Below are 27,999 nucleotides of genomic sequence, written 5' to 3'. Positions count from 1 at the left end.
CGTAACCGTTTTTTAAGGTTACGGTACTCATTAGAAAAAAAAAGAAAGAAAGAGCATTGCATTCGATAGGGTTTTTTTAGCCAAAACAAAACCCTTCGTCTCCATCGGTCAATGTAAGAAATCAGAGATTCAGACTCCATTCCTCCTAACCCTTCTTCTCCGTCGGTCCTCAGAATCAAAGAAGAGAAGAAGAGAGTCAGAGACAAGTAGACAAGTCGCAAGTCGCAAGTCGCAAGTCGCAAGTCGCAAGTCGCAAGTCGCAAGTCGCAAGTTGCAGACTCGCAACTCGCAAGTCGATCGAAGAAGACGAAGAGGACGGCGGCCGTAGCATACAGTAGCCATCGCAGAGGACTCGCAAGTCAGTGCTCTCAAGTCGACCGAAGAAGACGACAGCGGCCGACGGCTCAGCGAAAAAAGGTTAGACGGCCAGTCGCCATCTGAAATTTGTGTGTGTGTGTGTGTTTATTCTACTTCTTCTTGGTTTTCTTTTGATGTTCATATTTTTAAGATGAGCACAATGATACAGAGAGCAAGAAGCTTCAAGGCTTGAATAGATAATTATTCCAAAATGGCTACTTTTTACATTCATTTGGAAGGAAATAAAGTCTCATTTGCAGAGCAATGGTAACATTGACTGAAAGAGAAACATCTTTCGACACGTTTTGATTTGTAAGATCTCTTTGCGTGTTTATTGTTTCTCTTTGTTCTTGTACTGTAAATTGGGCTTAGATCTTCTCTTTATTGTTGAGAGAAGCATTGCTAAGTACCCAGTTCTCTTTCTTAGTCTCTGTTCTTGTCTCCTTTCTTTTGGTGTTTCATCATCTTTGTTTCCAATTTTGATCTCTGCTTGGGAAATGAAGGTCAGTTTTCTCTCTTAATTTGGCTCAAATTCAGTTTCAGATGCTTCGCTTTAATTAATTCTTATTATTTCAGTTCATGTGATATTTTAAACTAGATGTCAAACTACTTTTTCGATTGAGTTTTGATTGATTGCAGTGGCGATTTTCTTTCCCTGTTTTACTTTTTGGAGATTTCTGAATCTTTGTAGATAGTGGATTTGTTTTTCCTTTTATTCTTCCTTTTCCCCTTTTTAGAAAAATTGGTTATTCCTGAGTTTTTGTTTTTGTTTTTTTGTTTTTTTGTTTTTTATATTTTGGACATGTCTTTTTTTAATATAGTGTATTAAATTTTAATTTAGAATTTACATTGGATGCTATATTTTGGATGATATATGCATGAATGTTTGATGTTGTTGTAGTTTAGAACATTAGATGCAGGTATACAGGTAATAATCTCTCAAATTACATGAGTATATTGCCCTTTTTTTGGTTTCGTTTTTTTGAGAACTATACGATTAACAATCGTACCGTTCGTTTCCGTCCGTTTGACTTTCCCTATTTTTTTGACCATACTGTTCATCGTTTTTATCTATTTAAAACCCGTACCGTATGTCTCTGTTTTTTTGCCGTTCCCGTTTTGACTAACAGTGCTCACGATAGGTTTTAGAACCAGTGACAAGGAGGGGAAAATGGCGGCGATTGGAGCTCCTTCTAGGGTCATCGTTTTAGCCCAACATTGTTGACGAAGTTTTGACGCCTGCTAGCCTCGTGATTCCGACAGGTAATTCTTCTTCTGCTCTTTCTTTCCTTTTTTTATTTTTTGGTTCTTTCTTTCGCTCTCTGCTACGCTGTTGGTTTTTTTCACTCGACAGATCCCTAAAACAGGGAAGGGTTTCGAAGGATTTTTTTTTGGCTGTTACAAGAGGGAAGGATAAGAGGGTGGTGGGTTTGAGTTTTGGTTGGGAACGATGGAGAAGAGAGATCCTTTTTTTTTATTTTTTATTAAATTGTTCCTGGATTCTGCTAGTTTATTTTAGAAAATAGCAAGTCCAACATGTTTTGGTGCTAGGTTTACTGGGCATGTTCAACAGGGCCTCCAAAAAGACCAATAATAAGCTATGAAACATAGAAAGAAGGATGAAATAGAGAAATCAATTTAATGAAGCCAAGCTTCCAAATTGAACCAGTTTCATTCAATAAGGACCTCCTTTTTTTTCTTTGTTATTGATATACCTTTAAAAATTAAACCAGAACATGCGGTTGACTGGATTCAACCAGGAAACACACATCTCCATGATCAAAGGACCTAGAAAGCTTGAGGTAGTAAAACCACTCCAATCCACCCAATTTTCATGGTTCTTGCAAACTGCAGAAAAGCTGTTTAATGATCAATTTTCTCATCAATTTTTTTTTTGTTGGATTTTTTTAATTTATTTTCCAATAATTTCACACTATTTTGTCAAACTGGAAATTAGCTATAAATTAGATTGATCAAAATTAGTCAACCTCCACAAGACAAAGGGCTAGTTACAAAGCTCAAAAATAGTTTCCAGACAATAACTAGAAAATCCAAATGTTCACCCACTGCAGATTATGTATAAAATTAAGCCAATTTTAAATCACTCAGAACCGCATCCTTGCAGAGACCCATGACAAACAAAGATTCCAATAAACCCAACTCAATCAATCTCCACCTTAAACTCCTGAACTAGTCATCACCAAAACCCCCCAAATCAATCTCCAAACAAAAACCCAATAACTAAATTCAAGAAAAACAGAAAATAAAGAATAATTAGTACCAATTATAGGGTACTGATCGTGTTCTGATTCTCGACCCAGAAATCTCTTCACCACAACTGGGTCATCTCCCTTGTTTCTAACGTTGAAACCCCCTCTTGCTCTCGACTTGTCTTGAGACTACTGCTACCAACGGCTCCATTCAATGTGTTTTTACTTTTTATGTGTACAATAACCTTGTTTCTATTTTACCAAAATACCCTCAGAACAGAAACCGAACTTTATAAGCACAATCAGCTTGTATTTCGTGATTCAGAAACATATGGAGTTCCTGAAAGCTACGAAAAAGAGGAATTAAGTGGATCTTGGAGATCTAGGAGAGTTGTGTAAGTCTTCTGAATATATTATGTTAGGTTTGTAAATTGAACTAAATTGAAAGTCCTTGTTTGAAACTTGTGGCTATCCTATTAATGTGTTTATTTGTGACATGAAAGAACTTTTTGCTGGAATTTGTAAAATCCAAGGAAGTAAGCAAAGCAAGATGGAAGTGAATTCATCTTTCGTTCCCTGATTTAAAATTGCAACTTCTGATTTGTGAAACTTGAACGTTCCTAATACTTGGGGAGTGGGTGGATTTCAGATGTCTTTTAGTAGGTAGTTCTTCATTTCAGAATGCTAAATAGGATTAATTGCATATGGGTTTATTGAGTTCCCCATAACCAGTGCGTTGTTCTCAGAAAACCCATTAAGTAATTCTGTGAGATCCTTGGTTTGATGTCCATTAAAATAATGAGACCTACTAATCATGATCACAGCGGAAGGGGATATTACATTACTTTAGGGTCTAGAAATGCCTTGAAATCCACGTTGCTCTCACGTTCTACAATGTAGTCTCTTATTTTTAAGTTATTCCTTACCGTGCAAGAAAGTTGCAATCCTCAACAATTCTTTATATGACAAAAATTAACTTTACTAAAGCTCTCTTCCGTTACATATTTGACTTCTACTTTGGGTTATTAGTTTGCACCCATTAGAGAAGTCGGAGAGATCAACTGCCTTGTTTTAAGTCAGGTTGGTGTTGGGTGGGATGATATGGTCATTGGGCCTTTTTTTTATTTCAGTGGGAATTGTTTTGGGTCCTTTACATGTACAAGGGTAGAATTGTAATTGTGAGGGGATGTGGGGATTAGCATTTTTGGGTTTCCTATATATTGTCTTTGTGGAAAAAACCTTAAGAAGTAAAGGGGAGATCACTTTGTAGGGTAGAGAGTGGTGTAGAGAGATTTTCAGTTTCGTGAAAAATCTCTGGTTCTCTTTGAGTTATTACTTTTGGTTATTAGTTTGCACCCATTAGAGAAGTCGGAGAGATCAACTGCCTTGTTTTAAGTCAGGTTGGTGTTGGGTGGGATGATATGGTCATTGGGTCTTTTTTTTATCTGAGTGGGAATTGTTTTGGGTCCTTTACATGTACAAGGGTAGAATTGTAATTGTGTGGGGATGTGGGGATTAGCATTTTTGGGCTCCCTATATATATTGTCTTTGTGGAAAAAACCTTGAGAAGTAAAGGGGAGATCACTTTGTAGGGTGGAGAGTGGTGTAGAGAGATTTTTAGTTTCGTGAAAAATCTCTGGTTCTCTTGGGGTGGATGTAGGCATTCATGCTGAAACACGTTAAATTCCTTATGTTGTGTGTGTTTGTTTGCTGGGTTTCTTTTTCGTGGTTATGCATTCGTCACCAACAAATGGTATCAAAGCGGGGTCCTACAAATCGTTGCAGAGTATGCACGAAGATCTAAGGAAAGAACGGTGTGCAAGGAGAAGAAGAAGGTACTGTTCCAAGGTACAATTCGGATAGAGAAGAAGAAAAATCATTGCAGTGATCCTAACTTGATTTGTGTATAAAATAAATCAGAGCTAACCCCTTTGAAAACAACTTAGGAAAAGGAGGGAGAAGGTGCCCTATTTGTGTAGTTCCTAGTGAGCTTTGTTTTTTTTTTTTTTTTTTTTTTTAACTCAAAACAAATTAAGCATAGGAAGCCGTCATTAGAAAGCGAATTGTGAGAAAAACAAAGTGGGTGGGTTTCACACACATCAAGGGAGAGGAGTGTTTTACAGTAAGCTTTTTTTCCCCTCTTTACATAAGCATAAAGTGAATGGGTTATCCACGAAGAAGTAAAGAAAAAAGTTCAAAGCCAATGTCGTATGGATTTGGCTCTGTAGGAAAATTTGATTTTGCGCAGCGGGTGTGATACGGAGGTTTGGTGTTCTTAAGGTTTTTCGATGTTCTAGACGTAGTGGAATAGACAGGTTGGGCAGATTCTTCTCTGTTGGTGTTCGTGCAAAGATCAACGATGGTAAAGTTAGTTAAGGTTGATGGCAAGCATGGAGGGCACATGTCAGGTATATTGAATGGTGGTGAAGGGTTCAAGCTTCTCTACAGAAATTTCAATAGCTATAATGATTTCACTTTGTGGCAACAATGGGTGAACATATTCTTATGTAAGAGGGGACACTCAAGGCTCTCAGGAAGAACTCAGAAAAGCCAAAGAAGATGAAGGAAAATGAATGGCAAGAGTTGAGGGATTTCGCAAACAGCACGATGTAGTTGTATCTTATAAATAATGTTCTTCTTGAGGTCATCAAGTTGGTAGATCTAGAAGAAGTCTGGGTGAAATTGGAGAGTAGGAGAAAAAGTTATACGGCCTTTGGTTGTAAGAAGGAATGAAATCTGAGGTGCAGTTGGATGAGTTCAATAGAATATTGATGGAATTTTTCAGCTCTAAATGTTAAAATCGAAGGGGAGGACAAAGCAATTCTCCTGCTGGCATCACTACCTCCTTCATTTGATCACATTATGATTACACGATTGTTTTATAAGGATACTCTCAAACTTGACAAGGTTATTGTTACTTTGTTGATTAATAAGACATGGCAGAAAAATAACGGTGATGGGGCGTCAGAGGAGGGTAGGGCCTTTGGTTGTAGGTGGTGGTTAGGGAGGAGACCAATCAAATGGGAGACTTTAAAAGTTCGACAAGTCCAAGGTCACTCAAAGTCTAAAGGTCGTCAAAAAACTTGTTACTATTGTGAGGAGGAAGGTCATATAAAAAGAAATTTTCTGAAGTGTAAGGAGGATAAAAGGGAGAAGGAGAATAGAGATAAATCATCATTTGCTACTATCGTGGAAGGGTCCATGAGTGATTATGTAGATGTTATTTTCACTATTTCATCAGATACGGAAACTTAAAATTGGGTTTAAGATTCGGGTTTTTCATTTCATATGTGTTCAGTCAGGGATCAATTTGTTACATATCATGCATTGGAAAGTGGTACTTTTAAAGTGGCGAATAATAGAGAAAGAAAGTTTGTTTTGGGATTGGACTGTACTAGGGTGAAGTATGTGCTAGATCTAAGGAAGAATCTGATTTCACTGAGATCATAGGATTCGAGAGGTTTTTTATGCTCATCTAAAGATAAGAGTTCTTAGGGTTTCAAGAGGGGGCCATGGTTGTGATGTAGGGTGGATAATGGGGAATTTGTACAGACTTGAAAGGAGTGTTAAAACAAGTGTAGCTACTGTTGGAACTCAGGCAAGAGGTACAAATGGACAACTGAGACTGCAAATGGTTTAGGCAATAAACAAGTGCAATTCTAGAAAGAAGCAAGTTTCTTTTGCTTTAGATTTGGTGAGGGGCAGTGATATTTCAGAGCGGTTATATTGGTAGGAGAGGTGGAGCCACATCACATCGTGCGCTGACGGGGTGAGCTATACAGGGCATCTAGTGGGGGTATACTGGTTTAAGTATGGTGGACAGGCAAGGACACACTAAGCGGTAATGGCGGGTATGTGGAGATGATTACAAAGTTTGTAGAAAAGAAATCAACGCCGGTCTTCTTTAGGATTGTTTCAAAAATCCAAGCTAAGGTGGAGATTGTTGGGGTTAGGTATGTCTTGTATTCTGTAATGGTCCACCTATTTATGTTGAGCTTGTATTTGTAATTGAGTTGAGTTTTGGGTCCATTATGGCATTACTTGTACATGGGTAGAATTTTAATTGTTGAGGGATTTGGGATTTTGGGTTCCCTATATATATATTGTTTCTATTGGAAAAACCTTGACAAGCGAAGGTGGGATCATTTTGTGAGGAGGAGAGTGGTGTATACAGTTTTTCAAGTTAAATAAAAAATCTCTGGTTCTCTCAGGTAGATATAGGCATTCATGTTGAAACACGTTAAATTTCTTTTGTTAGGTGTGATTGTTTGTTTGGTCTCTTCTATGTGGTTGTGCATTCATCCCCAAAATCAAGCGCAAGGGTGAAGATGAGCAGAGAGAGAGGGTAGTCCTATCTGATACCCACTGCGGAAGAAAACTAACCTGCTAGACTCCCATCGACAGTATTGAGAAGCACGAGGAGGAGATACAATGGTAGATCCAATTATCAAGCACTAAAGGGAAGCCCATCTTATTCAAAACCTTAGAAATATAGTCCCACCTCAAGAAGTCAAAGGCTTTATGGATGTCAATCTTCAAGAGAGCTATTGGGGAATGGGATTTCCTCTCAAATTCTCTAACATCATTGCAAAGGAGAATATTATCTGAGATACTCCTTTCAGTGATGAAAGAAGACCAGTTATCACTGTCAAGTTTCAACCTCCAACTTGAGCCTAGTGACAAGAACTTTGGCAATGAACTTGTATAGGAGATTGCAGAGTGAGATGAGCTTGAAATTGGGCATAATAGAGGCACCTTCCTTCTTGGGGATGAGGCAAGGAAGGTGTGATTAATACTCTGGTCTGTATCAATATAATCAGGTATTGATATCTTGATCAGTGTTGGTATTATATGCCTATAAAATTCGGTTTCATTCTTAATTGCATATGGGAACTCAATAAACCCATATGCAATTAATCCTATTTAGCATTCTGGAATGAAGAACTGCCTACTGAAAGACATATGAAATCCACCCACTCCCCAAGTATTATGAACGTTCAGGTTTCACAAATCAGAAGTTGCAATTTTAAATCAGGGAACGAAAGATGAATTCACTTCCATCTTGCTTTGCTTACTTCCTTGGATTTTACAAATTCCAGCAAAAAGTTCTTTCATGTAACAAATAAACACATTGATAGGACAGCCGCAAGTTTCAAACAAGGAATTTCAATTTAGTTCAATTTACAAACCTAACATAATATGTTCAGAAGACTTACACAACTCTCCTAGATCTCGAAGATCCACTTAATTCCTCTTCTTCATAGCTTTTAGGAACTCCATATGTTTCTGAATCACGAAATACAAGCTGATTGTGCTTATAAAGCTCGGTTTCTGTTCTGAGGGTATTTTGGTAAAATAGAACCAAGGTTATTGTGCACACATAAAAAGTAAAAACACATTGAATGGAGCCGTTGGGAGCAGTAGTCTCAAGACGAGTCTAGAGCAAGAGAGGGTTTCAACGTTAGAAACAAGGGAGACGACCCAGTTGTGGTGAAGAGATTTCTGGGTCGAGAATCAAAACACCATCATTACCCTGTAATTGGTACGAATTATTCTTTATTTTCTGTTTTTCTTGAATTTAGTTATTGGTTTTTTGTTGGGAGATTGATTTGGGGGGTTTTGGTGATGACTAGTTTAGGAGTTTAAGGTGGAGATTGATTGAGTTGGGTTTATTGGAATCTTTGTTTGTCATGGGTCTCTGCGAGGATGCGGTTTTGAGTGATTTAAAATTGGCTGAATTTTATACCTAATCTGCAGTGGGTGAACATTAGGATCTTCTAGTTATTGTCTGGAAACTGTTTTTGAGCTTTGTAACTAGCCCTTTGTCTTGTGGAAGTTGACTAATTTTGATCAATCTAGTTTATAGCTAGTTTCCAGTTAGACAAAATAGTGTGAAATTATTGGAAAATAAATTAAAAAAATCCAACAAAAAAAATTTGATGAGAAAATTGGTCATTACTCATTATACAGCTTTCTGCAGTTTGCAGGAACCATGAAAATTGGGTGGTTTGGAGTGGTTTTTACTACCTCAAGCTTTCTAGGTCCTTTGATCATGGAGATGTGTGTTTCTTGGTTGAATCCAGTCAACCGCATGTTCTGGTTCAATTTTTAAAGGTACATCAATAACAAAGAATAAAAAAGGAGGTCCTTATTGAATGAAACTGCTTCAATTTGGAAGCTTGGCTTCATTAAATTGATTTCTCTATTTCATCATTCTTTCTATGTTTCATAGCTTATTATTGGTCTTTTTGGAGGCCCTGTTGAACATGCCTAGTAAACCTAGCACCAAAACATGTTGGACCTGCTATTTTCTTAAATAAACTAGCAGAAAGTTCCAAATGAAGATAGGAAGTCTGAAACTATAAGATTCTCTTATTTCCTTTTTGAGAATTTATTGTAATTTTAATTTTAAGGGTTTCTTGCAGTTGCGGGGATTTTGTTGAGAAGTGATGGCAAACCAGGGTGCGAAGAAACGGAAGGAAGAGAATGCTCGTCACATGAACAAGCTATTTCGTCTCATCATAGCCTGCAATGTAGATATGCCCTCTCTCTCTCTCTCTCTCTCTCTCTCTCTCTCTATACACACACACATCTTTTGTATATTTCAGGAATTTAGTTCTGGATCACAATCACTGTACAGAGTTTTCTATCTTCTTTCACTTTGGTTTGGCTTTTGAGTACCTCTACTCATTCCTGAAATATTGAGCTAGTTCCCTGTTATTTCTCTTGCATTTTTTTTTCTCTATGCCAATTGACTTTTTTTTTGGTTAGCTTTTCACACTACACTTGTTATCTTCTTTTGGGTCTCCCCACCCCCCGGGCCAAAAAAAAGAGAAAAAGATCTTCTCAAATATGGGCTACTTAGCTTTCTTTAAATGAGATATATCTGAGTAACAATGTAAAGTGTAAAATTGGATAGAATAAATATAGTTGCCACCCTATTGGTCTTCCACTTTGGATCTTCCTTGGCCTTTTCCAGTGCTAATTAGATGATTCTGAAATTAAAGTCACCAACTTTTTTCCAGACATCTACTATATTGTGTCAAACATTGTGTGGCTAGATAATGCAATAAATAAGATGATAAAAAACTGGTTCAATTTGTTTTCGATATCTTCTGGCTGGAATATATCAAGTCTATGTTCCATTCCCATGATATGCCTACGACTGGTGCCACTATCTCCAGGATATTTTATGAACAAAACCACTGGTTATTCTAATTCACTATCATGCTAATAACTTCTATTTCAGATTTATGCTATGTTTATACAGTATTCTGAGAACTTTTATCTTCAGTATAAAGTGGCTCCCATTTCTATACCCATGCTGAAGCTGAATCATAGTGTGAACTGTGTTTCAGTTCTGGTCATGGTTTAGCTGTGAAATTTTGATATTTAAAAACTGTACGAATTTCTAGACAGTTGGATTGGCAGAAGGTACAGTACCATTTGATTTGTTGGAGACCATATACTCTCTTTAAGGTATCTTTTGCAAGTGAACTTCTGATTGTCAGAACATGCTGGTGCTTAGGATGAGCTTGTAGTTCCCAAGCAGGATCTCCTAGCTAATGAGGTGCTTGAAAGTGGTTCTCATCAGGGGAAAAATTCGCTGAAAATTTGTTCATAGGTTATAAGTCACCCATGCCTATTGATTTTATGGCTTTTGTTATTTGATGCATGATACGTTCTGGTTCATGATTGTTTTGTGCGTACAATCATAGACTTGTATTTATTGTCCTCGCTCGCTTAAGTTTTGCTCGATGGTTTTCTCTATCTGGTCTTTGCTTGTGACAAGAATTCTTTCTTGCTAGAAGTGGTACCTGTGTGATGATGTGGACTAGGTGGTACTATACAGAAGTTGCATCAATTAATTCCAGTGACATCAGTGTGCATATCAGCAGGGAGACAAAATACCATTCAATCTGATAACATGATTCTAGATTGGTGATTAGGATTGCTTATAGCAGTGGAACTTATATCAGTACTTGTCATTTCAGTGGGTTTATCCTTCAACAAAACTAAACCCGATTACTTGACAGATAATTGGACTAAACTTTTGGGAGACTTAGAGTTTGGGTAGATGAGCTTGCTAGGCATGACTTTATGAGATCCACTATTTTCGTTGGGAGCACGGTACCAAATGGTCGAAATTTGGCGAGATTTTTTTAATTTTCAGCATGTTTTGAAACAAAACAGTGGGAGAAATGTTATACCATAGTTGTTAAGGCAGGAAGGCGGCTGAGGCATTTGATGGTCTTCCGAAGCGCTTTGGCGATAGGGTTGGCATAAGGCGTCGCCTTATTGAATAAAGCGTACTAGTAGTGGTGTTGGGTTTTTTTTATTTTTATTTTATTTTTATTTTATTTTATTTTATTTATATATATATATATATTTTTTGAGGTAACCATTTTATTTGGAACAAATAGCATATTAAAAGTTATATAATTCTACTTATATCTAAATAAAGGTTAAATATTCGTTCCAATGTAAGATTTTCATTAAGAAAACAAATCAAGAAAGTGAATAAACTAAGTTCATCTTTGTCATAGCATATAATATAACTATGAAACAACATTATAACTATAAAGAAAAAAAGGTTGGTAAAATATGTAAGTATTTATTATATTTACCTGTTACCTATATGATGCCAAAATGAGTGCCTAAGGTCATCTACTATATTTATATTCCTATCAGTTTGATTAGCGCTGCAACTAAGGTCAGTCGCTGGAATGGGAAAAAGAAAACCAGGAAAGAAGATAATGAAAGTCTCACTGGAATGGGAAGAAACAGAATGAAGGAAAAGCAGAAGGGATTAAGCGAAGATGAATAGAAAGAAAGAAAAAAAAAATGAGAAAGAGATTTCCATTCAGTAACAAAGAATTGGAGAAAGAAGAAGAAGAGGAAGAAGAAAAATAAGAAAAAGAGTACCTTGCCGGAACCGGAATGGCCTGAGGAAGACTCGTTGGAGGAAGAATTGCTGGAGGAGAGTCGCCAGAGCTGGAATCGACAAAGGAAGGAACACCGATGCCCTAGTTCTCCCAAACGAAGAAGAAAATAGCCAAAAAGATTCTGCGATTTGTGATTTGTTTAGTCAGAGTGTGGTTTCGGACTTTATATAGTCTTGATCCCATAGTTCTCAAGTGTATAGTATTCCCATGGACTTGCCAATGACAACAAAAGATATGGAATCTATGGTAATACATTTTGTTAAGTTTTAGGAGTTTTAGGGGTATTTTGGTCCTATCGGTTTCTCTTATGTATTGGTTATGATCAGCGTAGGGTATAGGGGTATTCCTTTCCCTGCCTAATATTGAAGTAAGTATATATATATATATATATTAGCTGCAAATGTGGCTGTTTTGCCCAAATATGAGGCTTTCTGGAAAATCTCACACTTCGGTCTGTTTTGCTAGCACTAGAGTTGAAATGGGCAAAATAAAGCCCAAATGTGTACTGTTTAGCAGTAATAACTGTAATGATATGAATTTTCTGCCGTTTTGGTGAAATCTGGTCTTCCCTTATTTCTCTTGGAATTTCGTTTTGGACCCTACCAAATCCAAAATATTTCTCCAAAATTAGACGATTTCGGATGAGATTTGGAACCTTGTAGTTCTGAGATACTAAATAAAATTGAACTTGTGATTCTGCAGGTTATACATGTTTTGGTGAGGATGCTCTTTTTTTATTCAACTGTTAGTTGGAAGCATTGGATTGGCCTCTTTGTCACTTCATTGGCTTATGCAATTTCTTATCAACAACTTGCCAAAATGGCACAACCATCTTATGCTGATGATGGAGAGCTTCTAGATGGCGGGTTTGATATGAGCACTGGTGGAGTTTGTGGGTACATATTCCTTTGTTACTGTCTTTATTTTAAGCTTTGATGAATAGACATGTCTTATCCATCCTTATATTTTTCTTGTTCCAACTTTATTGCTTCTGGTTTCTTGGGAACTTGAGAGCCTTTATTGTTGTGATTAACTAAATGTGGTAGAGAACTAAAGGCCTGGTTGATAGTGAACTGGAGGCACATCCTAGTTGCTTTATCTCAGATGACTTGTTTCCCCTACTTAATGTTGGTAACAAAGATGCAGATATTAACAGGGTGTGCAACATTACTTATTAAAGTTTTGACATAATAGTATTCAGAAAAGAAAATTTTGAAAATGAGTTTCCAGTTACAAAGAAATAGACTTCAAGGTAGTCAGAATCGTGGATATTGTTTTTATTTCCAGCCAGACACCTTATCCTGTATTGCTGCAGACCGATGAGCAAACAGTTGAAAACTTTTGCAGGCCATTCAGTCAGAGGTCCAGTTGACAAGAGTTCATTCTGGTCTGATGTTCCATTGGGGTTGGAACTTGGTATTGCTCTACGGCTCACACTTTATAGATGGATACATAAGCACAGAGTATTAATTTGTATAAGCAATGAATACAATACATTGATGATGACCATTGTCCAAAACAGCGATCCAACCCCAACCCTGAGATATGTCAGTTTCTTTTCGTGTTAGGTAAGGCGACACCAAGGTGCCCGCCTTGATCGCCTAGGCAACCATAGTTGTCAAGGTGCATAGATGCCTAGGCGACACCTTGACGACACCTTGACAACTATGCTAGTGAAGCAATCTGTTAATAGGAAATGAAGGAACAGCTGCTGTTGGTGTAGAAGAGAGTTTTAGTGGTACTAGAAACTGCGGAAAGTAGGGTTACTTCTTCCGGTTAGGTTACTGTTTTGATACATTGGTGATTGATGGAGGGAATGTGCAGGGATGGTTAAAAAGTAGGATATTGGTAAGTTGAATGTAACAGAACAGGCTTCCCTCACCCACCCCCCACCCCCCACCCCCCACCCCTTTTCCTTTTGGAAGTTAATTTTACACACATATTTGGGGATTTTCTTCAATCTGAAAGTGGTTCTTATGTAGTTGTGTGATAGTAAGGTTTTCAGGGGATATGCTCTACATGTATGGATTAGTTCGGAAGAAGATCAAGATTTTAGTTTAATGGGTTAGAGAAATTATAATAAATGAGTTGGTTGGGTGAGACAAAACAGTCTGGTTGATTATGGTTGGTTTTTAAATTGGAAGTGTGTCTCAATTATTTTACTTCATTATTTATTAGCGGTCACAAGTATCAACTTTAACCCTTATTTGTTTGCAGTTATCGTGGATGATTTAAATAGTTATTTTTAATTTGGAAGTGTGTCTCTATTAATTTCCTCCAATTATAAACTGGTGGTCATCAAGGATCATCTTTAAGCCTTTATTTGTTTGCACTTATTGATGCACATTAATAACCAAAATAAGCTTGTTTTATTAGGAATAAGCCTAGGGTTAGGTTGTATGTGTGTTGGGCCTTCAGTCCATGTGGTTTGGAGTGTATTGGGCCATTTTTATGGGTCAAAAAGAGGGGTTCTAAGATTGAGTACGGGATTACTAGTTAGTTTCTTTTTTTTTTCAGTAGTTTCCTTTTTAGTTGGGTTTGATTTGAGTTATTTTTGTTTCCTTAGGAGTCAAGTCATTAGTAGTTAGTTTCCTTTTTCAACAGTTTCTAATTTCAGTTTTTAGTAACTATTGTATTAAGAGAATATTTGATTTCCTTTTTGAGGAACCTTCTATTTTGTAATTCTCTCCCCCCATCAATCAACATTATAAATAAAGAAAAGAAGGTTCCTAAAGCTAAGATGATATTGATAAAAAAATTAATAGTTGTTGCTATTGTCTTCTTCATGAAGAGTTGTCTTGTGTTTGATCAAGGTTGAAGGAATTGGTGTTTGATCCAATTGACTCTTTGCGGTGTGAAACTCAAGAGGTTCCTTTCAAGAGTTCTTCTCTTTCAAGCTACTTCTCTCTTCTTTTCGAAAGTATACAAGGTGTTAAGGTGCTGGTCTATTGTTACAAGTATTTAAATCAAATTTTTTATCTGTTCTGTCCAGTGATAGAGAGAGTTCTGTGAAGAATTCTCAGATTCTGTCCAGGCCTATTCCCTTATCCGTTTGGTCTGAAATTTTGACCAGAGATTCCCTTCACCTGGGATAGAACTCAATCCACACAGGAGACTATTCTGATCAGTGGTCTGCATGATATTCAAAATCACCATATTCTGTCCCGTAGTGCTAATGATTTTGTTTTCAGACCTGAAACAGAGATCGGTTGATTGGTCTGCTTACCTCTGATTATCCGAAGTCTGGTTATGTGTGTTGAGTGACTTTTTGGACTTAATTTTCTGTACCCTAGCTACCCTCTTTAGCTAGTCCTATTCTGGTCTCAGAATCCTTGATTTCTGAACTCGGCAGACTTGGTTTCAAGATCTGAAATTTAATCTGATTTAATTTGTGTGGCTGTTTTTGGTTGTTCTTTGATTAAAAGTTCTAGCAGTTGAGACTTGATTAGACTCCCTATCCTAGTCTTACATTACGTATCATTGATGAGTTAATCAGAGACATTTAAAATGAAGTTCTTTGGTGTATGTTTTTTGTTGATAATATTTTTTTTTTTTGTGGATGAGACAAAGCCAGGGATTGATGCCAAGTTGGAGTAATGGAGATCAACCTCAAAACCATAATGCTAAAAGATAAGTAGAACGGAGACGGAGATATGGTGTGTAATTTTAGTTTCACTAGGACAGATAATGAGGTGGTGAAAATTGATGAGAGGGAGATTCTAAAGAGCGATTACTTTAGGTATTTTGGGCTCAGTCATGAATAATGGAGGTGATATAGAGGATGATGTTTCATAGGGAATGAAGATAGGATGAATGAAGTGGAGAGGTGTGTCTGTAGTGTTGTGTGGTCGATTTATTCCTTGAAAACATAAGAAAAGTTTTATAGGACAGTCATACGATTAACTATGATTTATGGTGCGAAATGTTGGGTAATTAAGAAGCATCATATAGATAAACTCGATGTATGAGGATGTTGAGATAGATGTGTGTCAAAAATAGGAAATAATAAAGTAAGGAATGATCATATTAGAGATAAATTGAGAGGAGCTCTGATACAATGTAAGCTACAAGAAAGTCGTTTGAGGTGGTATAACCATGTTCAATGGATGCCTTTCGATGCTTTAGTACGGAGTAGTGATTTGATTCAGATTGAAGGAACTAAAAGAGCCAAGGGAAAACCTAAAATGACCATAGGAGAAGTGAAGAGGAAAGACTTGCAATAACTTAAGTCTTGTAAGTTGTATCAAGTATGACCTCGAATAGAGCTGATTGAAGGGAAACGATCCATGTAGCCGATCTCGTTTAGTTGGGATGAGGCTGAGTTGTTATTGTTGTATGAACTGGCAGTCGATGCTCCCTGCGCCCCCCACCCCCACCCCCCCCCCCCCCAACCCCGCAAAAAAAAAAAAAAAAAAAAAAAAAGGCAACATAATCATGGTAGTTGCTCCAAGTAGTTTTCTCAATTGATGAGGGAAGGGCATTTATTAGGTCCTTTGCATTTCTCATTCTAGTGTATGCCAAGGACTGCTGTCTACCTTTTCTAAAATGGATGAATCAGCCAAACTAGCTATCTTATTAGGCATGATTTGTCTCCTTGGACCAAATCCTTTAATCTTGATCGTGGCTTTGGTATTTTTATGTTCTCTGGTTTTGTTCCAGCATACATGGAGCCAGCATGCTATATGATATTTCAATTTAGCTTCTGTGTCCTTTTCTCTAATTTGATATAATCTTTAATTTTGTATGAAACTTAAAAAAAAAATAAAAATTGTTGTGGACTGTAGGGTCCATTGCTAATGCTCAGGTATGAATTCTTTATTCCCACTCATTTTTATAGTTTACTTTTGCAGTTACCTACATGATGTGATCTACATTACGTGCTTTGTACAGCTGATGTCCATCATCTCTGGGAAATTTTGGTACACATATATAGTGGTAAGGTCATTTATCCTAATTTAGGTTGCAAAAATTTTTGCACTCCTCTTTTTCATTTTATGAACATAGATTATATTGTACTGAAATTAGTAATAATCTTTTTCCCTATTCTTTGTTTAAATATGGCACCTTGTAAAGTAGGACAAGATTTGACATGTCAAACTAGACCCAAACTGCAGGAAATTTTAAACCAAAGAACGACCATAATAACCAAGATAGGACAGCAATACCACAGATCAGAATAAAGGAGAAAAAACAGCTTGCCTAGATTTGAAAAGTCAAACTAGACCCAAACTGCAGGAATTTTAAACCAAAGAACAGCCATAATAACCAAGGTAGGACAGCAATACCACAGATCAGAATAAAGGGGAAAAAATAAAAAACAGATCTGTAACTTAGAGTTTCGAATCCAGAAACTGGAATTTATGAGATCAGAATATAACCCAGATTAAAGGACTAAATCAGATATAGGAATAGGGTCATAACAGATCATAAATTGTGAACAAACATCCACTGAAATCAGGAACAACCAGAACGTATCTATCAATCTCAGAAAACAGAACAGATTAGGTTAAAATATCCAATAATACTTAGAACAGATCAGCAGTGACCAAATAGGAATGAATCAGCAGTAGTATTAGGATGATAACAGTCTCAGATCAGTAGTAGATACCACAGAGACATAACAGGACTGCCTTGACAGTTGATTGTGGTTCTGTTCTAATAAAACCACTACAGGACAAAAAATCAAAGATTTCTATCAGTGAGTGTAACTTTTGGTTAAAATCTCAGGCAAAAGTGACCAGGGAATAGGTCTGGACAGAAGTTGAGAATTCTTCACAGAAAAAAGCCTATTGCTGGACAAAACTGAGAACAAAGAGTGATCTAAATACCTAGAGCCATAGACAGTAATATAATCCTTGAAAATGAAACTTGAGAATGCTTGAAGAACAATAGAAAATCCACTCGGGCTTCCCACCGCAGAGTGTCGACTGGATCAAACACCAGTCCCTTGTTCTGTGATCAGACACAAAAAATCTAGTAGATGCATGGCAGCGACCAGCAGCAAGTTCTTTTTTCAAAATCAAATTGTGGCGATACTAATGAGAGCTCTCCTTTATTTATAATAATGATGGGGGGTTACCATAGTTGTCATGGCGTCGCCAAGGAGGCGATTTGGCTTCCTGGTGGAAAAAGAAGTTCATGGCAGTGGTACGATTTACGTGACTCACAAATGGCGGTCGTTATTGGCTGATAGGCGTCGCTATGGCACCGCTATGGACGTCAGGTCACACTTGATTCACTAGGCGGTCGATTTTTTGTAAAATGCAGGGTGATTTTGATAGGTCTATGTTGATTTTTGATGATTTGATGTTGCTTAATGTTGGTTTTATATGTTATACAGTATATATTGTAGGCTTGTAGCATGTTAAATAATTTTAGAAAATAGGGAAAATAAAAAAATAGTACACTAAATAACTTAAGAACATAGGGAAAAAAATGACACATGGGCGATTTGACCGCCATGGCAACGCCATAACGGGCGATTCATCACCAAATCGATTAGCCACCCCTCCACCGCCTTGGATCGATTTGACGCCGTGACAACTATGGGGGTTACAATAAAGTAGAAACTCTAAAGTTACTAAAAAACTGACATAAAGATTACTAACATCTAGTTACTAAATCTGGAAAAGTAAATTAGGAAATATAACAATTGGAATTAGAAACTAAGGAAATAAAATAATTGGAATTAGAAACTAACTTATGACTGAAAATTAGAAACTAAATATCCCCATCTAAAAAGGAAACAAATCAGTGAATCCCGTATGCAACCTTAGAGCCCTTCTTTTAGACCTATAAAAGTGGTCTATTACACTCAAAACACATGGGATTAAAGGCCCAACATATATGGAACCTAACTTAGGCTTATTCCTAATAAAACAAGCCTAGTTTGGTGAAGAATCTGCATCAACTCTCCCATCTTGAAAAATTCGCCCTCGAATTTTGTAGTGATGAGGGGGAAGCAACTTTAATCATTCCCAGACAAAATTCAGGTTGCTTGTAGACTTTTGGAAGGTGGTCTTCAAGGCATGAAGCTTTTTCTTTTAAGAACTATGATGGCATAACAAACTCTATATGCTCGACCTCTGAATCAATACCAACCGTGAATGTTATATGAATAGAGTCATCAATGTTGGTAGCCTTCTTATTAATGGTAGGAGGAACAAGCTCTTCCTTTTCGTCATGAATCTCAAAGACTTGTTGTGGAGTGCTTTCAATCACTACCTCATCTTCCACGGCTTTAATCGTGTCTACTATGCTCTCTTCAATGTAGAATCCTTCAGTGGAGTCTTCTTCCATGGTTTCAACCACCAAGACATTATTAATCACATGAATGTCATAAGTGCCATCATCATTAGTATCTTCCTGGTCATATTCAAACCTACCTACATCATCATCGTCTTCCAAGGGGCATGGATAAAGAGCTGACTCATCTTCCCCATTGGGTTCTTCAATTTCATCCACTGCATTAACTCTGTGCTTATGTGGGCAAGACTTAGCAAGGTGTCCTACCTCTTGGCAATGAAAACACTGTACCTTACTGTTGCTTGTCATATGTGCATTTCCTTTATAATTAGCTGTGGAGGAAAGGTAGCCTTTGGGGGTGCTGAATTATTAGGTTTAGTGGCTGGAAAATTCTTCGTGACCTCTCCAACTTGATTACCAAACCTTCTACCTGTCTGTGCTATAAACTCCTCTGCTTGTAGGGCCTTGTGAAAGCAATCCCTCATTGAGTACACATCAACAATACCAATTCCCCTATTGATTTCAGCTTGCAATCCTAGTCGAAATCGAGATAATAGTTGTATTTCATTCTCCCTTCTGTCTATACGTGAATAAAGTGCATCAAACCTATTCATGTACTCTGCAACAGACAGTCTCTTAACGAAGAGAATTCAGCTGATCTTGTATGTGAGCTCTGAAGTTGTGTGGCAAGTATTTGTCAGATAGCTCAAGCTTCATATCCTCCCAACTAGTAGGTTCTCTATTATGATCTTCCATTTCATGCTCATAGGTCCTCCACCAATCACGAGCAGTCTCAACTGGCTTAGCACAAGCTAATTTTCATCTTCCGTTCCTCAGGTAAGTCATAATAGTCAAAATAATCATCCAAAGCAGCTACCCAATCATAGAACAGTTGAGGGTCATGTCTACCATCAAACTCCTTCAGATCGAGTATGACCTTCTATGAATCTCTAGAATACCTCTGATATGTGGGATGTTCAGTCTCGAAGTAACCCCTTACATGTTCTTCAAAAGTAGGCTGCACTACAGGAACCCTTTGTGGTGGTCTTAGATTAGGGTTTGCTCTCCTCTTAGCCAGCTGAGCAGCTACATTCAATGGGGCTTCCACTTCGGGTGTTGTTTGTGAACCATCGGTAGGCTGTTGTGTTGAGGTCTCGGCAGCCAACAACCTTGTATTCAATTCAATCCACTTAGCTTCTTGTTCAGCGTTCATATTCAGTGGCCGTTCCATAATAGAAGCTAGGGTGGGGGTATTGTTCTTAGCCATGCTCTAATACCACTTAATGTAGGACTAGATTTGACAAGTCAAACTAGACCCAAACTGCAGGAATTTTAAATCAAAGAACATCCATAATAACCAAGGTAGGACAGCAATACTACAGATCAGAATAAAGGAAAAAAAACATATCTGTAACTCAAAGTTTCAAATCCAGAAACTGGAATTTATGAGATCAGAATATAACCCAGATTAAAGGACTAAATCAGATATAGGAATAGGGTCATAATAGATCATAAATTGTGAAAAAACATCCACAGAAATCATGAACAACATGATGTAGTCAAATCATAAACAACATGATGTGTCGACTGGATTAAACACCAGCTCCTTGTTCTGTGATCAGACACATAGAAAATCCAGTAGATGCATGGCAGCGACTAGTAGCAAGTTCTTTTTTCAATGATGTTGGGTTACAATAAAATAGAAACTCAAAAGTTACTAAAAAGCTGACATAAAGATTACTAACATCTAGTTACTAAATCTGGAAAAGTAAACTAGGAAATAAAAAAATTGGAATTAGAAACTAACTTATGACTGAAAATTAGAAACTAAATATCCCCATCTAAAAAGGAAACTAATGAAAAATGAAACAAATCAGTGAATTGGTTTATTTCACTCAAAACACATGGGATTAAAGGCCCAACATGTATAGAACCTAACCCTAGGCTTATTCCTAATAAAACAAGCATAGTTTGGTGAAGAATCTACATCAACTCTCCCCACCTTGAAAAAAAAATTGTCCTTGAATTCATTACTAATCACATAAATGTCATAAGTGCCATCATCATTATTATCTTCCTGGTCATAGTCAAACCTACAAACATCATCATCGTCTTCCAAGGGGTATGGATAAAGAGCTGACTCATCTTCCCCATTGGGTTCTTCAATTTCAGCCACTGCATTAACTCTCTGCTTATGTGGGCAAGACTTAGCAAAGTGTTCTACATCTTGGCAATGAAAACAGTGTACCTTATTGTTGCTTGTCATAGGTGCCTTTCCTTTATAATCAGCCGTGGAGGAAAGGTAGCCTTTGGGGGTGCTGAACTATTAGGTTTAGTGGCTGGAAAATTCTTCGTGATCTCTCCAACTTGATTACCAAACCTTCTACCTGTCTGTGCTATGAACTCCTCTGCTCGTAGGGCCTTGTCAAAGCAATCCCTTACTGAGTACACATCAACAACACCAATTCCCCTGTTGATTTCAGCTTGCAATCCCAATCGAAACCGAGATAATAGTTGTCTTCCATTCTCCCTTCTGCCTGTGCGTGAATAAAGTGCATCAAACCTGTTCATGAACTCTGCAACAAACATAGTCCCTTGACGAGGAGAATTCAGCTGATCTTGTACGCGAGCTTTGAAATTGCGAGGCAAGTATTTGTCAGATAGCTCAAGCTTCATCTCCTCACAACTAGTAGGTGCTCTACCACGATCTTCCAGTTCATGCTCATAGGTCCACCAATCACGAGCAGTCTCAACTAGCTTAGCACGAGCTAGTTTCATCTTCCGTTCCTCAGGTAAGTCATAATAGTCAAATAATCATCCAAAACAGCTACCCAATCATAGAACAGTTCAGGGTCATGTCTACCATCAAACTCCTTCAGATCGAGCATGACTTTCTGTGAATTTCCAGAATATCTCTGATATGTGGGACGTTCAGTCTCGAAGTAACCCCTTATATGTTCTTCAAAAGTAGGCTGCACTACAGGAACCCTTTGTGGTGGTCTCAGATTAGGGATTGCTCTCCTCTTAGCCAGTTGAGCAACTGCATTCAATGGGGCTTCCACTTCGGGTGTTGTTTGTGAGTCACCGGTAGGCTGTTGTGGTGAGGTCTCGGTAGCCAACTACCTCGTATTCAATTCAGTCCACTTAGCTTCCTATTCAGCCTTCATATTTAGTAGCAGTTCCATAATAGAAACTAGGGTGGGGGTGTTGTTCTCAGCCATGCTCTGATACCACTTAATGTAGGACTAGATTTGACAAGTCAAACTAGACCCAAACTGTAGGAATTTTAAACCAAAGAACAACCATAATAACCATGGTAGGACAGTAATACCACAGATCAGAATAAAGGAAAAAATACAGATCTGTAACTCAGAGTTTCGAATCCAGAAACTGGAATTTATGAGATCAGAATATAACCCAGATTAAAGGACTAAATCAGATATAGGAATAGGGTCATAACAGATTATAAATTGTGAACAAACATCCATAGAAAGCTGGAACATCCAGATGTATCTATCAATCTCAGAAAACAGAATAGATTAGGTCAAAATATCCAATAATACTTAGAACAGATGAGCAGTGACCAAATAGGAATGAATCAGCAATAGTATTAGGATGATAACAGTCTCAGATCAACAGTAGATACCACAGAGATAGAACTGGACTGCCTTGACAGTCGATTCTGGTTCTGTTCTTATGAAACCACTACAGGACAAAAAATTAGAGATTTCTGATATCTCAAACCACAACCTAGAAAGGCCCAAAACTCGATGGAGCCTCTCTATCAGTGAGTAAAACTTTTGGTTAAAATCTCAGGCAAAAGTGACCAGGGAATAGGTCTGGATAGAAGTTGTGAATTCTTCACAGAAAAAAGCCTATCGTTGGACAGAACTGAGAACAAAGAGTGATCTAAATACCTGGAGCCGTAGACAATAATGTAATCCTTGAAAATAAAACCTGAGAATGCTTGAAGAACAATAGAAAATCCACTCGAGCTTCCCACCGCAGTGTCGACTGGATCAAACATCAGGACCCTTGTTTTATGATCAGATACACAGAAAATCCAGTAGATGCATGGCAACGACAAGCAGCAAGTTCTTTTTTCAAAATCAAATCGTGGCTCTACTAATGAGAGCTCTCCTTTATTTATAATAATGATGAGGGGTTACAATAAAATAGAAAATCAAAAGTTACTAAAAAACTGACATAAAGATTACTAACATCTAGTTACTAAATCTGGAAAAGTAAACTAGGAAATAAAACAATTGGATTTAGAAACTAACTTATAAATGAAAATTAGAGACTAAATATCCCCATCTAAAAAGGAAACAAATCAGTGAATCCCTTATGCAATCTTAGAGCCCCTCTTTTAGACCCATAAAAGTGGTCTATTACACTCAAAACACATGGGATTAAAGGCCCAACATGTATGGAACCTAACCCTAGGCTTATTTTTAATAAAACAAGCCTAGCGCAGCCATAGATTTTTTTCTTCTAATATACATTGCCTGGCCCCTTTGCTTTGAGCAATGGTAAAATGTTCGGGCTGTCAAGGAAAATGCCTTGGTTTGAGTGTTGATGGATGCCACTTTGCGCAGAAGTTCCAAATGTTGGGACCATCTCCAAACTCACCCCTCCTAAGACCTCTCATAGGCAGTTCCTGCACTGTGTAATTGGCCCTTTTTAATATATAGTTTGACCGCTCCCATTTGTTACTTACGCCCCTCTCCTCCTCCCCCCAAAACAGAAGGAAAAGAAAAAGTCCATGGCACTGCCCCTTTGGTGAATAAGCATCAATGGCTCCACGTGGTAAGATGTCATATTAACCTAATTGCTTATTCTCTGGGATTGTCTGGCTTGCTAATTGTTGGCTTAGAGATGTCCTGGTGGGTTCCACTGAAGGGTTCATATGTTATTGGGAGTCCAATCCCTTGAATAGTGTCATTGGCATAAATATCTGCTTGATGGTCCAATTGAGTGGTAGGTTTTACCTACGAGGTATTCAACATTTGAACCACAATAACGTTCATAAGAGCTTTCTTGCAACCAAATTTTGTCTGTATAAATGATCTCACCAAGGGACTGACACTGTATCATTCCTCGTCTGAGACTTAGGATAGATTCAACATTCTAGGAGTTCCCCTCCTATTAATGCTATTTGTTGGAATATAAGTCCACGATAGGAAGAGTGTCCCCATCGTGGAATGAATCCTCGTCTAAATGAGTTGATAGAGTTAGTTTCCTAGTCTAAGTAAATTCTCTATTATCATTAGGCTTTAGAGTCCCTACTCATATTATGTCTTTAGAGTCATACTCAAAGTTCAGATTTAATATAAAGAAAGTGGCGGGCGGTAGATTGTGAATCATCGAACAATCAATCACACAAGCCTTACTCCCCAATTCCTTTGTCTTTCTCTTCTTTCCTCTTCGTCTCAAATCATTACATGGTATCAGAGCTATGAAGAAGAAGAAGAAGAAGAAAGGGCGTCTACGTTTGAGTTTATGCTTACCTGCATCGTATGTTCGTTTATTCGTTTGTTTCCCACATCGCTATGAAATTCTGTTTTGATGTTTTCTGAGAATATCTTCTTGACTTGATGGGTCAACCGCTGGTTTTTGGTATTTGGTGGTTCGCAGCATTGGTTGATAGAGCATGTGCTGTCTTGTGGAGTTAGAGCTTCTGATATTTTTCTTTTTTGCTGATCTGGATTGAAGATGGTTTTCTATTTCCTCTTTGGTATCGTCTGCTACTGTTCTGCAATACGTCGAATCATAGAACATTCTGGTCTGTCTTGTGCTACTGGAATCACAAGGTTCGAGAAAACCCCGATTTTTTTTTGCCAGCTCCTTCACCTGCAGGTCAAAGGATTTCTTGTTATTTGGAGGGATCCTACTGGCGATGTTGCTTGTCGATTCTGAGTCTGCACCTGCCTTGTTTCTATGCCTTGGGCGGCTTACCCTTCTGAGTTTCAACCTCAAAGAAACGCTTTGCTGTGAGGACCAAATACCTGCAACCTAGGCTACTGCAACGCTATTGTTGGATTTGGTTCTGGCAGGCTCTATTCGTAGGATTGTTTGTTGATCTCCTTGATTGCTTGCTGGAGTTCATAGGTTGGCGATTCAGTCATGTCCCTTGATGTTGCCATTCTTTCTGAAGTCGGATCAGAGGAAACATACCAATCGCACCCTATTCTGGTTCTTCCCTTTAGAGTCGTGAGGTTGAAGATGGTAGTCCGCTTCCTCCAATTTGTTGCTTTTTTTTTTATTTACCATTTTCCTTTTTTTACCCCTCCTTTTGCTTTTAAATCAACATTTTTATTTTATTTTATTTCCTTATTTCTTCTTCCCATATTAATGTCCCGTCCTTTACCCTTTTATTTACACCCTGTCATTGAGTGTTTTGCCATTCCAGGATTACCCTTTGCACTACACATACACCACACTCCTTTGCCTCTTTCTCTTAAATTGAAGTTTTTATATTATTGCCCCTCCTTTCCTCGTTTAGTTACTAGTTGCCATTATATTTTGGTTACTTCCTAGTTTACCCTTTGGCCTTGGATTGTGATTTTAATTTAAATTCCCCTTTATTACTAAATTGACATCCCACTTTGGAACTTGAGATTAATTGCAAGAGTGTCATTCCCCTTTGCAATTTCAATTTATTTACCATCCTGCCACTCCATTGTAAGATTGAGGGATTTACAAATTTGCCATTTAATTGGTTAATTATGGTTCTGCCATTGCCCCTTGTTATTGCCTATGATGAACTTAGATGGGTCTATACCAAACCCAGTTGGGTATTTTGACCCAGGTTCCGCATCAATTTGGGATTGCATGAAGTAATTACAGAATTACCAGTAGGCATATACATGTGCCATTTTATTACTTTGGTGACCCAAAATCATATCTTTGGGATTGATAGTGTTTTTGGCACTGGTATTGGCATGCCATGGTAATTAGAGATTGTTTGTTCAGCCTTCTGCCATGAGGGGGAGATTAAATAGTATTTTATGCTCTTGGTTACGAGTTTATTTGGGATTCTGATCATTGGAATTATTTGTTCACGTGTAATATAATGCTACACGTGAGGGGGAGATTTGAGATTTTTATCTGCTCTGCACAATTCATCAATAGGAGATTTTTTGTCAGTGAAGATTATTTATCTGTAACTTTTGAAGGGCAACATTAATGAAGTGATATCGTAAGATGAGGTGATCTCTTAAGGATCTAAGTTGCTGCCCTCCATCTTTACCTCTGTTAAAGCATGATTGGTGTTTTTGAAGATTGGCTGTCCACCTAGTGCGATTGAATTGATTCCTTTCTTAGAATCTCGAGTTCTTCCCTTATATTGAAGATCGTGTCTTCCCCTATTGGAAATCAAGTTCTACAATTATAGGAGAGCATTTGTCATTGTTACTTGTCTGCTACTATGGTATTTTGGATTGTGATTGATGATATTCATCATTTCTGCGGTTTTTTGTTCTTCCTTTTGGAGATTGAGTCTTCCTCAAACATTGAAGATCAAGTACTGTACATGTTGGTGATTATCTACCGTCCATTTTGTTTGTTGTTGATGGTTCGACACGTCATTTTTTATCTATTGATGTTGATGAAGTTGATGTGTCTGAGTTGATATTGCTGTAGGTTCTATGGTAGTTGATTAAAGTTCCCACTGTTCATTGGAGTCTATAAGACTAATGATGCATTTGATTTTCTATTCTTAAAGGTCCAAGCTGGGGCTTTCTTTAGCTACATGTATACTCCAGCTTGAGGGCGAGTGTTGGAATATGAGTCCACGATAGGACTAGTGTCCCCATCATGGAATGAATCCTAGTCTAAGTGAGTTGATAGGAGTTAGTTTCCTAGTCTAAGTAAGTTCCTTATTATGATTAAGATTTAGAGTCCTCATAGTATGTCTTTAGAGTCAAAGTATGTAAATATTTCAGATTTAATATAGAGTGGTGGGCGGTAGATTGTGAATCATCGAACAATCAATCACACAAGCCTTACTTCCCAATTCCTCTGTCTTTCTCTTCTTTCGTCTTCTTTGATTTTGTTTCTCAAATCACTACACTATTAAACTAAATACGAATGGCAATCAGGTTGGGAACATGTGTCCAGTGGATATAGGAGGTGTGTTCAGAAATCATGAGGCCTTGGTAATGTTAGCCTTTCCAGGCTCTATTGCTATAGTTGTTCTATCACAGCAGAACTCAAGGCCTATTATTCAAGGAAGAGCTAGGCTGTATCATTTGGATGGACTATGTGATGGTAGAAGGAGAATATTTTGTGGTTGCCCCATTAAAAGGCCAGGGTTCTAGCAATGCAAGGCATTTTCTCTTTTTCAAGTGAGAGGATGAGAGGTGCTAATAATATTGCAGATGTGTTAACCAGGAAAGCAGTCCTTGTATATTGGACCTTACCACTTGGAATGGTAGACCCCTTGGTGCGTGTTTTGGCCTTTTGGTCATTTGCTACTATTGTACTTTTCTTTTTGGTTTTCTATTGTTGTTGCTGTACTATAGGTCCTTCTTGTTGTATCTCTTTCTGGCTTATTTCCCTTTTTCTTCATTAAAATGTTTGGTTAAAAAAGAAAAGGCTCCACTTTTGTGTATGCGAGTGGTTTCACATTTATTGAATCAATCCATGCTCATGCTTTACAGATTCCTGCATTTGGTGCATACAAAATTTTTGGTGTTACAAGAGGATTTTTGTCTGAGAGTTCAGAGGTACATTCAGGATCTAAATGTTGTCGCTTCTATTGCTGATATAGTTTCATGGCTAATCTATTGGATGTATGATAGTCTGTCTGTAAATTTTATTCTTGTATTTGTGCTCGTCTCTGTGTTCCATTTAGGGGGATATGGAAGATGAAAAGAGTCGTAAGAAAAGAGAAAAAATGGAGAAGAAGGCTTCAAGAGGAAAATTTGTTAAGACAAGAATGAAGTAAATTTGCTTGACAGATTAGCATTTTGTGAGCAGCAGAGGTCTTGAATGTGATGGCAGCTCCCAAGGCTGTGATGAGAGAATCAGTTTGAGCTGTCCTATTAAGTTTAGACACTTTTTAACAACCAGTATGTTCATGAATTACAAATCTATTGGATGATACACTGGTGGTAAACATGCCTAAAGAATTGATTATAGGTACTGGAAAAAAGGAATACTGTTTGTTTTATCAGATTTTTGGAATTTGAATTTTGTTAACAACGGGAATGGGGAGAACGCTTGAAGAACCGAGATCG

General features: G+C 37.7%; 1 protein-coding gene across 1 annotated transcript; it reads left to right on the top strand.

Annotated features, from left to right (window-relative positions):
- Positions 1 to 25: 25 nt before the first annotated feature.
- On the top strand, positions 26 to 27,935 carry LOC122061884 (transmembrane protein 208 homolog). Its single transcript, XM_042625412.1, has 7 exons — positions 26 to 417; positions 1,500 to 1,620; positions 8,993 to 9,100; positions 12,215 to 12,408; positions 16,363 to 16,447; positions 27,421 to 27,486; positions 27,615 to 27,935. Exons 3-7 carry the CDS (start codon positions 9,017 to 9,019, stop codon positions 27,705 to 27,707), a joined length of 522 nt encoding a protein of 173 aa, XP_042481346.1. The 5' UTR covers positions 26 to 417; positions 1,500 to 1,620; positions 8,993 to 9,016; the 3' UTR covers positions 27,708 to 27,935.
- Positions 27,936 to 27,999: the final 64 nt, after the last annotated feature.

The sequence above is a fragment of the Macadamia integrifolia genome, chromosome 14 (assembly GCF_013358625.1).
Source record: "Macadamia integrifolia cultivar HAES 741 chromosome 14, SCU_Mint_v3, whole genome shotgun sequence".
NCBI classification, from domain to species: Eukaryota; Viridiplantae; Streptophyta; class Magnoliopsida; order Proteales; family Proteaceae; genus Macadamia; species Macadamia integrifolia.
This window is presented reverse-complemented; position numbering and strand designations above follow the sequence as displayed.